Source organism: Pelophylax lessonae, assembly GCF_965119305.1.
Source record: "Pelophylax lessonae genome assembly, chromosome: 3".
Classification (NCBI taxonomy): domain Eukaryota; kingdom Metazoa; phylum Chordata; class Amphibia; order Anura; family Ranidae; genus Pelophylax; species Pelophylax lessonae.
The window spans coordinates 330,897,637-330,912,884 of record NC_138770.1 but is presented as its reverse complement, the minus strand read 5'-3'; the positions used below and the strand labels follow the sequence as shown (position 1 = coordinate 330,912,884).

The 15,248-nt window shown below is 38.4% G+C and overlaps 1 protein-coding gene across 4 annotated transcripts in view; it reads right to left on the bottom strand.

Annotated features, from left to right (window-relative positions):
• MLIP (muscular LMNA interacting protein) overlaps nt 1-15,248 on the bottom strand; it is a 444,758-nt gene that overhangs the window by 265,103 nt on the left and 164,407 nt on the right. For all 4 annotated transcript variants that reach the window (XM_082250228.1, XM_082250229.1, XM_082250226.1 and 1 more), the window contains exons 3-4: nt 11,534-11,902; nt 8,619-9,995 (exon numbers count right to left, since the gene is read on the bottom strand). In XM_082250228.1, the coding sequence (XP_082106354.1) occupies nt 8,619-9,995; nt 11,534-11,902 (1,746 nt within the window). The remainder of the gene's footprint in view (nt 1-8,618; nt 9,996-11,533; nt 11,903-15,248) is intronic.

Below are 15,248 nucleotides of genomic sequence, written 5' to 3'. Positions count from 1 at the left end.
AGTCCTGATTAGAATTAGCCTGCCTATGTTATGCCTCTTATTACCATAAAAGTACAATTGTAATAATAATGTGATACCTAAGTAATCATGTGTATAAAAGCTTTCAATTACGTCAAATAAAACAGAACAGATATTTTGGAAAGATGCAGAGTGTATCTTTTTGTGTCTGTCCCCTACTGCAGTAGTTATCAATTTGGAACCACTAATCAATATGAGGATAGGAGTTGCCTATCTATAAAATGTCCAAAACACACAAAAAGATAGATAGATAGATAGATAGATAGATAGATAGATAGATAGATAGATAGATAGATAGATAGATAGATAGATAGATAGATAGATAGATAGATAGATAGATAGATAGATAGATAGATAGATAGATAGATAGATAGATAGATAGATAGATAGATAGATAGATAGATAGATAGATAGATAGATAGATAGATAGATAGATAGATAGATAGATAGATAGATAGATAGATAGATAGATAGATAGATAGATAGATAGATAGATAGATAGATAGATAGATAGATAGATAGATAGATAGATAGATAGATAGATAGATAGATAGATAGATAGATAGATAGATAGATAGATAGATAGATAGATAGATAGATAGATAGATAGATAGATAGATAGATAGATAGATAGATAGATAGATAGATAGATAGATAGATAGATAGATAGATAGATAGATAGATAGATAGATAGATAGATAGATAGATAGATAGATAGATAGATAGATAGATAGATAGATAGATAGATGTTTAGAGTTTGCAGTTTTAAACTCTATCATGGAAAATCCAGATCAGATTGTTATTGACAGTAAGTAGATTCACTGTAAATAAATTGGAAGTAAATTGACAAGCTAATTCACTCCTGTTTGCTGAGCTCCTTCCCTTTCTACTTTAAATGTAATTTAAAAAAAAGTTTCAACTGAAAGACAAGACCTCCCCATGTAATACTCTCTTTAACCGCTTGCCGACCACCCGCCGCATATATACTGCAGCAGGCTGGCTCAGCTGCGTGAATCGCTGTACCTGTATGATGATTCGCAGGAGCGACCCTGGGGGCGCGCGCGGCCCCAATTCACCAGCGGTGAAGCTGATTCACAGGGCTGGTAGCCGCGATTGCCGCCGGGCACCCGTTATTGCTCCCCTTGAAGAGAGAATGGCAGTCTGCTGTTGTAAACACAGCAGACTGTTGTTCTCTCAGAAATCAATACAGAGCACCTGTGTTCCTCCTATTTAGGATCACAGGTCTCTGTGTTGATTCCACAAGCCCACCTCCCCCCCCCCCCACAGTTAGCAAAAAACCCCTAGGCATACATTTAACCCTTTGATTGCCCCTGGGTTAACCCCTTCCCTGCCAGTGTCATTATTACAGTAACAGTGCATATTTTTAGCACTGATTACTGTAGTAATGTCACTAGTCCCTCAAAAATGTCAGTTAGGGGTCCAATCTGTCTGCTGCTATGTCGCAGTCCTGCTAAAAATTGCTGATTGCCGCCATTTCTAGTAAACAAATAAATAAATAATAATGACATAATCTTTCCCCTCGTTTGTAGACGCGATAACTTTTGTGCAAACCAATCAAGATACACTTATTGGGATATATATTGGGAACACAAATTGGCCTAGATTAGATTTTTAATTTTTTTTTTTATTGGGAATGTTATGTAGCAGAAAGTAAAAAATAAAAATCGCACAGGTGATCAAATACCACCAAAAGAAAGCTCTATTTGTGCAGAAAAAGGGACATCAATTTTATTTGGGTATAGCGTCGCACGATCGCGCAATTGCCATTAAATTAATGCAGTGCCGCATCATAAAAAAGGGCCTTGTCATTAAAGGGGAAAATCTTCCAGTCCAGCAGTGGTTAATGGCCCCTTTCCATTTGGCTGATTAATGTTATTTATAACAATGTGGTTTTACAACCTTTCATATCTCCTGCTATGTGTGTTGACAATCATCATCTGCCTTGATACATTTAATGACAGTATAGTATTTGGACTATTGTGGCTATAAACACTAGTGTTATTTTCCTTACTGACTAAATGCAGAAAAGATCCATTTGAATGTGAATTACAATTACTAGCTATACCTGTTGGTGGCCTTCCTTCGTGGGTCTGCTGAGCAGTAGGTGTCTTCCTCTGCCAACTGAAAATGTTTGGTATGAGACAATTTCTCACAATCTCCTTCAGTCATATGCTTCAGCATTTTGCTAGTTAGGCTCTAATTTGCTTAAGTCTATGCTCTTACCCCTTCTTTTTGAATTCTAGGCCTGAACCCTAGTCCTGTTATGTTGTTATTTTGTGAATTGTACTTTGCCCAAATCATTTGCTGTTAGTTTTGTAGCAAAGTGATTAGCACTTTCTCCTAGCAGCACTGGGGTTGATGGTTCGAATCTCAACCATGGCGCTACCTGCCTAGAGTTTGCATGTTCTCTCTGTGCCTGCATAGGTTTCCTTCAGGTACTCCAGTTTCCTCCCATACTCCAAAGACATACTGGTTGGTTACTTTTCTCCTGTCTAAATTGGCCCTAGTATGTGTTTGTATGAACGTGAGTTAGGGACTAGGGTTGATCGAACGGTTCGGGTCGACCATCGGTTCGGCCCGAACATTGGGTGTTCGAGGTTCGGCCGAATTTAGAACTTTTTGCCCAAAAAGTTCAGAATTCAGCAACCAGAACCGCCCAAAATGCAATGCTTCAGGAAATGGGCTTTAAAAGCCAGTGATTGGACCAGAACCATTAGCAAAAGCCAATTGAGGGGGCAGGAGAATGCTAGGAATGTGATTGGAGTGACTAGGGGGTCCCTAGACCAATCATTAGTGAATACGCCCCCCAGTATATAAGATCGCCCCCGCCATATTCCTAGCATTGTTATACTGGACATGGAAGAGAGTGGAAGCAGTGCTGTTAATTTTACTTTAAAAGTGTCATTTAGCTATTTTTAGTGTGAGGAAAGGGATATCTAGTGTAGTTAGAGTGCTCCTTTACACTTAAGTTAGCTTCAAAAATTCAGTTTCTGTAGGGAAAGTGTTAAGTGTAAAGGGACCGTAGTGTAGTGTAGGGTTAACTGGCAGTGACTGCTATGGCAGGGTGACAAAACCCTTCCATAGCAGGGTGACCGCTATAGAGAAATGATCATTTCTCTGAATAGCTTCGACACACCCATATGGCTTCTCACCAGCCAAGCATTTTTTATGCTGCAGGGGTTTGCCACTGCCAGTGCTTTTTTGAGGACATGTTTGATGTCAGACATGACATCTGAACATGTGTATAGGGGGTATATATAGACATATATGTCTGAATATATACCCCTAGACATATATAGGTGTGATAGTAGCAGAAATAAATGCTTGCGCTAATGAAATCATTTACAGTAATATATTTCTGCTACTATCACACCTATATATGTCTAGGGGTATATATTCAGACATATATGTGTATATATACCCCCTATACACATGTTCAGATGTTTGCCTGCCTCAAAAGAACCCAAAAAAATGCCAAAAAAACGCTAGCGTCAAAAAAAAATGCCCAGGTGTGTTTTTGCTGTCATTTTTTGGGGGGTTTTGGAGGCAGACAAAACATCTGAACTTGTGTATAGTGGTGTATATACACACATCCATATATTTATATACACACCTAGACATATATAGGTGTGATAGTAGCAGAAATATATGCTTGCGCTAATGAAATATTTACAGTAATATATTTCTGCTATTATCACACCTATATATGTCTAGGTGTGTATATAAATATATGTATGTGTGTATATATACCACTATACACAAGTTCAGATGTTTTGCCTGCCTCAAAAGAACCCAAAAAAATGCCAAAAAAACGCTAGCGTCAAAGAAAAATGCCCAGGTGTGTTTTTGCTGGCATTTTGTGGGGGGTTTTGAAAGCAGGCAAAACATCTGAACTTGTGCACAGTACCACTATAAACAAGTTCAGATGTTTTTCCTGACTGCAAAGAACCCAAAAAAATGCCTGCTTTGAAATCGGCAAGGTGTGGAGAGAAGCTAACCCCCTGAGCTGAAAGTTTTCTAATACATACAATCCTTTTTTTTTTCTGTTTCTGGACATGCTACAGAGCTGAAACTTCACATGTACACCTTTTAGACCCCCAGACACAAAATCACACAAAAAAAGTTCTTAAAAATTGTCATTTTTGATAGAAAAAGACAATTATTGAAAAAATAAAAAAAAAATAAAAAAAAAGAGATTTTTTGATTTTTACTTTGGATTTAGTATCTGGGGGGTCTAAAAGTGTACATGTGAAGTTTCAGCTCTGTAGCATGTGTCCAGAACCATAAAAAAAAGATTGTTTGTATTAGAAAACTTTCAGACAGGGGGTTGGCTTCGCTGCTGTAACACCTTGCCGGTTTAATAGAAGGCATTTTTTTGGGTTCTTTGCAGTCTACTATCACACCTATATATGTCTAGGTGTGTATATAAATATATGGATGTGTGTATATACACCACTATACACAAGGCATTTTTTGGGGGGTTTTGGAGGCAGGCAAACATCTGAACTTGTGCACAGTACCACTATACACAAGTTCAGATGTTTTTCCTGACTGCAAAGAACCCAAAAAAATGCCTGCTTTGAAACCGGCAAGGTGTTACAGCAGAGAAGCCATATTCCTGTGCTGAAAGTTTTCTAATACAAACAATCCTTTTTTTTTCTGGCAAAACATCTGAACTTGTGTATAGCGGTATATATACACACATACATATATTTATATACACACCTAGACATATATACAGTGGGTACGGAAAGTATTCAGACCCCCTTAAATTTTTCACTCTTTGTTATATTGCAGCCATTTGCTAAAATCATTTAAGTTCATTCTTATTCCTCATGAATGTACACATAGCACCCCATACTGACAGAAAAACACAGAATTCTTGACATTGTTGCAGATTTATTAAAAAAGAAAAACTGAAATATCACATGGTCCTAAGTATTCAGACCCTTTGCTGTGACACTCATATATTTAACTCAGGTGCTTTCCATTTCTTCTGATCATCCTTGAGATGGTTCTACACCTTCATTTGAGTCCAGCTGTGTTTGATTATACTGATTGGACTTGATTAGGAAAGCCACACACGTGTCTATATAAGACCTTCCAGATCACAATGCATGTCAGAGCAAATGAGAATCATGAGGTCAAAGGAACTGCCTGAAGAGCTCAGAGACAGAATTGTGGCAAGGCACAGATCTGGCCAAGGTTACAAAAAGATTTCTGCTGCACTTAAGGTTCCTAAGAGCGCAGTGGCCTCCATAATCCTCAAATGGAAGACGTTTGGGACGACCAGAACCCTTCCTAGAGCTGGCCGTCCGGCCAAACTGAGCTATCGGGGGAGAAGAGCCTTGGTGAGAGAGGTAAAGAAGAACCCAAAGATCACTGTGGCTGAGCTCCAGAGATGCAGTCAGGAGATGGGAGAAAGTTGTAGAAAGTCAACCATCACTGCAGCCCTCCACGAGTCGGGGCTTTATGGCAGAGTGGCCCGACGGAAGCCTCTCCTCAGTGTAAGACACATGAAAGCCTGCATGGAGTTTGCTAAAAAACACCTGAAAGACTCCAAGATGGTGAGAAATAAGATTCTCTGGTCTGATGAGACCAAAATATAACTTTTTGGCCTTAATTCTAAGCGGTATGTGTGGAGAAAACCAGGCACTGCTCATCACCTGTCCAATACAGTCCCAACAGTGAAGCATGGTGGTGGCAGCATCATGCTGTGGGGGTGTTTTTCAGCTGCAGGGACAGGACAACTGGGAAAGATGAATGCGGCCAAGTACAGGGATATCCTGGACAAAAACCTTCTCCAGAGTGCTCTGGACCTCAGACTGGGCCGAAGGTTTACCTTCCAACAAGACAATGACCCTAAGCACACAGCTAAAATAACGAAGGAGTGGCTTCACAACAACTCCGTGACTGTTCTTGAATGGCCCAGCCAGAGCCCTGACTTAAACACAATTGAGCATCTCTGGAGAGACCTAAAAATGGCTGTCCACCAACGTTTACCATCCAACCTGACAGAACTGGAGAGGATCTGCAAGGAGGAATGGCAGAGGATCCCCAAATCCAGGTGTGAAAGACTTGTTGCATCTTTCCCAACAAGACTCCTGGCTGTATTAGATCAAAAGGGGGCTTCTACTAAATACTGAGCAAAGGGTCTGAATACTTAGGACCATGTGATATTTCAGTTTTTCTTTTTTAATAAATCTGCAACAATGTCAACAATTCTGTGTTTTTCTGTCAGTATGGGGTGCTATGTATACATTCATGAGGAAGAAGAATGAACTTAAATAATTTTAGCAAATGGCTGCAATACAACAAAGAGTGAAAAATTTAAGGGGGTCTGAATACTTTCCGTACCCACTGTAGGTGTGATAGTAGCAGAAATATATTACTGTAAATGATTTCATTAGCGCAAGCATATATTTCTGCTACTATCACACCTATATATGTCTAGGTGTGTATATAAATATATGGATGTGTGTATATACACCACTATACACAAGTTCAGATGTTTTGCCTGCCTCAAAAGAATAGTGATAGTAGCAGAAATAAATGCTTGCGCTAATGAAATCATTTACAGTAATATATTTCTGCTACTATCACACCTATATATGTCTAGGGGTATATATTCAGACATATATGTGTATATATACCCCCTATACACATGTTCAGATGTTTGCCTGCCTCAAAAGAACCCAAAAAATGCCAAAAAAAACGCTAGCGTCAAAAAAAAAATGCCCAGGTGTGTTTTTGCTGGCATTTTTTGGGGGTTTTTGGAGGCAGGCAAAACATCAGAACTTGTGCACAGTACCACAATACACAAGTTCAGATGTTTTTCCTGACTGCAAAGAACCCAAAAAAATGCCTTCTATTAAACCGGCAAGGTGTTACAGCAGCGGAGCCAACCTCCTGTGCTGAAAGTTTTCTAATACAAACGATCTTTTTTTTCATGGTTCTGGACATGCTACAGAGCTGAAACTTCACATGCACAATCTTTTTTCTTTTTTTTTTTAATTTTTCAATAATTGGCTTTTTTATCAAAAATGACAAATTTTAAGAACTTTTTTTGTGTGATTTTGTGTCTGGGGGGTCTCAAAGGTGTACCTGTGAAGTTTCAGCTCTGTAGCATGTCCAGAACCAGAAAAAAAGATCATATAGGTGTTAAAGTTAAAGGAGGGTCCCGACCCACATCCCTGTTCTACTGAAAAATTATCTTTTTTTTTCATGGTTCTGGACATGCTACAGAGCTGAAACTTCACATGCACACCTTTTAGACCCCCCAGATACTAAATCCAAAGTAAAAATCAAAAAATCTCTCTTTTTTTTTAATTTTTCAATAATTGGCGTTTTTATCAAAAATTACAATTTTTAAGAACTTTTTTTGTGTGATTTTGTGTCTGGGGGGTCTAAAAGGTGTACCTGTGAAGTTTCAGCTCTGTAGCATGTCCAGAACCAGAAAAAAAAGATCATATAGGTGTTAAAGTTAAAGGAGGGTCCCGACCCACATCCCTGTTCTACTGAAAAATTATCTTTTTTTTTTCATGGTTCTGGACATGCTACAGAGCTGAAACTTCACATGCACACCTTTTAGACCCCCCAGATACTAAATCACACAAAAAAAGTAAAAATCAAAAAAATCTCTCTTTTTTTTTTTTTTCAATTTTTCAATAATTGGCTTTTTTTATCAAAAATGATAATTTTTAAGAACTTTTTTTTGTGTGATTAATAGTTAATGGGGCATGACCCAGAACCCTAGACACTTTTTAGGGGCATTTATTGGGTTTTAGGGCTTAAAAATTGTGTTTTTTGATTACCGAAGTTCGGGTCCCATTGATTTCAATGGGGTTCTGAAATCCAAACCGAACTTTTGGAAAATTCGGGTGTTCTGGTCGAACCGAACTTTTCAAAAGTTCGATCATCCCTATTAGGGACCTTAGATTGTAAGCTCCTTGAAGGCAGGGACTGATGTGAATGTACAACATATATGTGTAAAGTGCTGCGTAAATTGACGGCACTTTATAAATACCTGTAATAATAAATACGTTGCTTTTGTATGTATTGTGTACCTTGCTTCACTGTTTTCAAATTTTATTATTGCTGTGTTTTCTTTGCTGTATCACATTTTATATTATTAATCTCAACAATTTCCATGTATTTATTGCATGGCATCCTCATCACAACCACTTAACTGTATCCACACTATAAGAATGATTACCCATGTAGGGGGTTATTACATCTGGCTGCCTTGTAAACTTGATGTAATAAACAAAGCAAAAGGACAAATAGATTTGCCTCTCCTCCTGGACAACAGAGCTGTGAAGAGCAATGCCTTTGACCTCAAAGAATATGTGCTTTGACCTAAAAACCCACCTTATGCTAAAGATCAAATTGGTTAATAAAAGCAGTGGCCTAAACACAAAATAGCAAAAAAAAAAGATTTTGTGGACACGGTCCAAGAGATTACATAACACTAGTAAGCCTAATCCATGATAAATAGTAGTAATTTTAACGCAACACAAATCTTATTATTAATACTAGAATTTACCACACAACATGAAGTCAATATGCACAATATATACCTGTTTATTTTCCTGGTCAGAGCTTTGAGATAATGAATTTGTAGATCGCAGTTCACAGGATCTTGACAAATTGGACCCTGGTGATCTCAAAATGTTAGTAGGTGATGTGCAAACTGGGCTGTAGTTCCTTGATAACTCTTCAGAACCCTCAAAATGGTGTGTGTAGTTTGAAAGTAATGATGAGGAAATGTCAAATTCTGAATCTTCATGTTCATCAAATCGTTGGTAAGGATAAGATGGAGGAAACCTGCAGCTTTCTGTGATTTCCATGGGTGAAGTAGATCTTGCACGGTTCTGATCTAAATTCTCACTCAAGCTTAAAGGTGGCCTTAAAGTACTTTTGACTGGCACATATCTTTTTACATATGGCATTACATTTTGTTTATGGCTAATAGCATTTGAGAGTGTTTGGTGAAAAGGTAACAGAGGTGGAAATAATGTAACTTTTCTTGATTTGCCCAGAACAGAATATTTTTTTAAAGGTATGTTAGACTGTCTGTTTAACGGTGGTTTTTCATTTACAGATGGAATATTTTCTCTGCTAGAGTTTAATATTGTATTTGTCTGGTGAGGCAGCTCTAACAATGGTGACACAACTCCTTTTCGAGAAAAAAATGACCCCGAAGATGATTTTAAAGGTATGGAATCTGGAGAAAGACTTCTAAGAGACCTTGAATGGAATGAGGATCCACTATGTAAAATATCTGAAGATGAAGGCAGATTTTGTTTTTCATTTTTTCCTTTTACATTTGAAATTTTAAAGTCCTTTGGATAATTAAGAGCAAAACAAGATTGTGATTTTCTTGGTGGACTTGAAGTTCTTGCAGTCTTGTAGAAATGTGAGGTTGACTTAATCCCAGAAAGATATTGATTTGAATCAGGGGAAACAGCTCTATCATGTGCTGATTTTTTACATTTTAGCAAAGATGTTAGAAATGAAAGTCGAGATGTAGATTCGGGTCTTGGAACTGGAGACAAGGGATCATTCATGCTACATATGGTTGAAGATGATCCAAAACATTGGGCGTTAAGTGGACTAGGACTTCGACATAAAGGGTGTTTAATAATTTTTATAGGCAGAGGTGACATTGCATTAGACCTTATACATTTACTAGGGGCAGTTTTCAAGCTCTGCATTTGTGAAGTCACAGATTGCAGCGGTTGTGCATTTTGGGTTGAAATATTCAAATAATTTGATTGTTTTGATAGCAATAATTCAGGATTCTTGTTATCATCTTCCATGTTTTCATTTAAATTCATAGGCACAGAAGGAATCATGCAACCTTTAAACTTCGATATTCCTTTAGGTGAGTGTGATAGATCAGTTAATTGAAATCTGTATGAGTTCCGATCAGTGGTAGGCAGATACAAATGTTGCTAGAGAAAAAAAAAATCAGAGAAACAATTACAACCTTTGAAATATATTCTAATTACAGTTCTGTGATATTAATTTTTGTGCCATGCATGGCATTTGTAATTGAAAAGGATTTGAAGATCCCTGTAATTATGGCAGATGTTGACAGTTTAACCATTTTTCTAGTTTACTAATAGATCTCTAGTATGATAATGTAATACAAATATAAATTGCTCAAGTATTTTTAATACAACTTAAAGATCCTAAATGTGGTTAGGATCAGTTATTACACACAGCATACATTTACATCTCACATAGAGTATTATCTGATGCAGCTCCCAAACATAGATTATTTGTACATAGGCGGTATATCTAACTATTGCATTTGGCCCAACAACCTGGGTCAGTGTAGCCCAGACCCATATGAAAGAAAAGATCTTGTAAGATATAGATGTTGGCATCTCTTAAACACAACTCTGGACCATAGAAATGTACCCAGCAATGAAACATAATTCTGGGGCTCAGTTATGTTCTTGGAGTTAACCGGCCCCAAAGATGATCAGTATCAGTCTGCTGGCACTTAGATTGATGTCTTATGATCTGCAAAAACTCATTACAGGGTGAGTCTGAGGATGCTATAATCATAAAGGTATATTTACATTGTAGTACATTTTTGTTTTTGGGTTTAAATATGCTTCAAGGCAGAACCCAGGCAGATAGAAGGTAGAAAGTCATGAAAGTATACAGTACATTCATTAAAAATCATTAACATCTAAAAGCATCTATATGTAAGTACCTGAATTTGACTTGTATCAGTACCTTAAAAATGCCCTGTATGCAGAGCTCAGACTGGGAAAGGGAGAAGCAGTACAAAGTGATAATAAACCAGGTCACATTGTTATAACACAAGACACATAATGACAGGAGGAGAGAGCAGGGTGACAGAGAGATGGACTCATCTGTGTGCTTCTTCTCTTTTTACTCTCCAGTCAAAGACTGAGTGAAAGGGCAAGCTTTAGCTGATTGTGTCAGAAGAGAAAAGTCACATCTCCAGACCCAGTGTACTTTCTAATGCTATGTTAATCTCAGGAATGAGTAAACAAAATACAGATCATCTGGAACATAAAATTGCTTTCATGTACATATTTTTTCTGTATATTTAGCTGTTTTCCTGGAGTTAAGCTTTAATGTACATATGAGCAGTGATATCCATTTTAATGCTTAATAACGCACAATGTTTTATTTATATGCACCTGGTGGAGGACATTTTAAGATTGAAACATTGCTTGGTAGAGAATAGTTACTATGGTCAAAAATGCACAATTCCATTCATTTCATTTTGGGTCTGTTTAACAAGGCATGCCATTATGTTTGAAATCTGTGTAATTTAACTCATAAAACAGAGGTCCTATAGTTAACTACATAGCGTTATATGTTATTCTTTTGCACATGCCAAAAGCCTGACATTTCTAGTCATTGCACATAAAAACAAATGTGAAGATTGTATTAAGTATCAAATCTTTTCAAATAAACTACTGCAAGTTCAAGAAATAAATTGTACCTGCTGCTCCTGGTGCCCCCAGTCAGGGCTGAACTCATGTAGTGATTTAGGGTCATTAATTTCATTAGCATATGCATCTGCTAGAGCCGCTGTGGGCTGTACTTTTGTTGATTGCTGTGCTCTTATGAATTCATTGTCCTTTGCTCCTTTCTTCTTTTTTGCAATTTTTTCATCTTCCCCATCATCAGAGTCCATTACCACAACAAATTCTGCTATGAAAAGGTCATTATGTTTTATTTCCTCCAAATTGTTTGATGCAGCCTCTTCCTTTGAAAAACTGTCCCCAGATCTCTGTTTGTGAAACACATCCAAAAAACTTTTAGAAGGTTGATGTGGTTTTATCTCCAAGTTCCTTTCACATTCTGCAGCCTTTAAAGAAATTAAGTAACTTGTTAAACATTATGATGTGATTGAAAGCTAATGCAAATTTATTTTAAGATTTTTTTAGTGACACAGGTCATAATCTTTTTAGTTTAATTTTACCAGAGCAAGCCGATTTTATGATTTTATGCATGTTGTACATACATGGAATTGACTAGGATTAAGAAAATAACATTTTAATTGATTTAACTAAAATGATATCAGCATATTTAGGCTGTGAATTAGCTCAACATAATTATTGTACTTGTGAATTATATATGGGATAGATTTTTTAGGTTAATTTTTTTACACGTATTTGTAGTAACAGGTAGTTGTACCTAAACTGTAATGAACATACCAAAATTTGACCCAGCTCACCTGATACACAATTATGTGGATCAAGGCAGTACCCATGTAAAAGGGTTACCTTTTAATATCAATTTTAGCTTTAGTTATTTGCTACATAATCCATTAAAGATAGGATATTTTACCATAGTAATCTAGCTTTGGTTGCTTGTGTGTGATGCTTATTTGCACACCACTTGTCCACTGCATACTCAGCTTTAAAAAATGGTGTGTACAGCCAATTGCATTGGGGTGTGCACCCTAAAGCTCAAACACATATGTGTGTGTGCATGTGTATATATACTGACTGTGTCAGTAGAGCAGTAGACGGTGTCAGCAGGGCAGAGATTGGTGTCAGTAGGGCAGTGGACGGTGTCAGTCATTTTTATTTTTATTTTTTACAATTTTATATTTTTAAATATTTTTTTTTTTTACTATTTTTTTTAGAGGGCTTTGGTGAAATGCCAGAGGTCTAAACAGGGGTAATCTGTGACACACAGGGTGATTAGGATTGCCTAGGTACACACTGTGCGCACTCCTATGCCCTTCTGTCATTATTTCAAAGTGTATCTGCTACAGATCTCTCATACAGGAAAAAATAAACATTCAGGGGCATTCTTCTGTTCAGACTGTGAAATTATGTCCATCATGCACATTGTTATCATAATTAACTATGAAGCATCATATCATAATTAGGTGACATGATTATTAAACTGAAATCGAAATAACTTTTGTCAGCTTAATATAGGGATTTAGTGTAATAGCTAGGCAATACTGAATGCTAAAGACACATCAAAATTTTGAAAGCCACAAAGAGATGGCAGCTCTGTCTATACTTTAACTTTACAGATAGCGATGAGCAATTCTAATGCATTCTTGGTGTGACATCTGGTCCCTTGTCAAGATCCCAAAGGGATATCACTTTTAATAGCCTCAGGGAGTTAGTGGACACAAAAGAACCATCTCTATGATACACAACAGGCTAAGTATACTTCCATATGTAGTCCTATGCTACTAAGAAATAGGGTGCTTCAACATCATTACTGCTTTAATAATAATACTATAATTATATTTAGCTCAAGAAAAATTTTAAATTACATTCTCCAAACATCTGTCTCTCACTGTCTACTCACCGCACTATAAAATATTAACCTTAGAAAAACATGTAAACCTTAGAGAAACATGTCAATGTTACCAATATTAGACAATTTTCTGTACAGAAACTACAAAAGGAGACACAAGCGCACAGCCGCCCTCGCATAATAAAGTTTTAATAAGACAATGGACAACTCTTCTGTAGATACACTCACATACTTCAAGGTGATAACCGGTATATAGATAGATTCCCTTTTGTCCTCTCTCTCCCCCGGATGGCCCCTTCAAGTGATGCGGAGCCCGATCACCGCTCTGATGTGCTTGGTGGCGGGTTCCAAATCCTCCTTGCTAAGGATCCGGCGTTCTCAGCCCAGTGCGCCTGCACCTGGACCAGCCGGCTGGCCGCCACTATGCATGGGCGCAGCGGCTCTGCTGGAAGGCTATAGATGGTAAAGGTGGGAAGAGCAGGACGATGTTGCATGCTTACTTGGTTGCTATGTCGATGCATTTTGGAGCCGGAGCCTTCTTACCATCTATAGCCTTCCAGCAGGGCCGCGGCGCCCATGTGCAGTGGCCGCCAGCCGGCTGCTCTGGGCGCAGGCGCACTGGGCTGAGAACGCTGGAGCCTTAGCGAGGAGGATTTGGGTTCTGCCACCAAGCACATTAGGAGCGGCAATCGGGCTCCGTATCACTTGAAGGGGCCATCCAGGGGAGAGAGAGGAAAAAAGGGAATCTATTGATGTATATGCCCGTTATCACCTTGAAATATATGAGTGCATCTACAGAAGTGTTGTCCATTGTCTTATTAAAACTTTATTATGCGAGGGCGGCTGTGCGCTTGTGACTCCTTTTGTAATTTTTGTATAGATTCATTGTTCGCCACCCAGTGGAAACAAGGAAAGCTGCAACGACCTCACAAGTGTGAATTTTCATTTTTAAAAAGACCACCAGCCAGCCTTGGATTGTGCATCTGGTCAGCGCATGAACTGGTGAAATATTATTTTTATGTATTTTTTTGGTTTAGACTATTTTCTGTGCATGTTAAATCACAGCAGTCTCCTCACTTGGTGTCTAACAGGATCCTGCATTCCTGGTCTACAGTATGAATCTAACCTTCCACACCACTACAGCTCCATATCTGAATCTTAGATTGTGGTATAGATACAGACAGGGCCGCTGATAGGGGGGACCACCGGTCCTCTTGTAGGGGGCCCCAGCACACACGAGGGCCCACACAGGGAGGGAGATTAGTGACAGAGGACAATTGTATCTCTCTTCCTGGGGCAGACTGAAAGCTGCCTCCCCCCCTCTCCCTGCTGCCAGCTTTCAGGGAGAGAATTGACATCTGTCGCTAATCCCCCTCCCTGTGTGGGCCCCCCCTCAGCACTGGCTCTAATGTTAGCTCTACTAGGTGAGTTTGTTATCACTGTATCTTTGTTTCTCTTCTAGAAGTTCCTCCTATACTCCTTGTCCCAGCCTGTGTATATTTTTCCATCTCTCTTCCCGTTGCTCTGTCTCCACAGTCACAGCTGATCAACTGCATTCCCATGGGGTGAAGAATTTACTGTTACAGCAGTTCCATAGATGCCTGTTATCTTGTCCCAGTACATTTTAGTGTGCTTTATGTAGCTGGGCTTCCCACTGCTTTCCCCCAGACTGCTTCCTGACCTATGCAACTTTGCTTCTTCTCCTCTACACTACCAGTTCCCTCTGCAAATCCATGTAACAACTCCTTCTCTTTAACCATTTACTAACTGATCTGGCAGTACTAAAATTAAATTAAACTAAATTGCTTTTCTTGTATCTACAGGTAAGTCCATAACAGGTACAGTGACTATCTCCTAAATGTAAAAGCCAGTGATAGCAATGGTGCATGTACACTGCGCTCTCAATGGACAGCATACCATCCATTGAG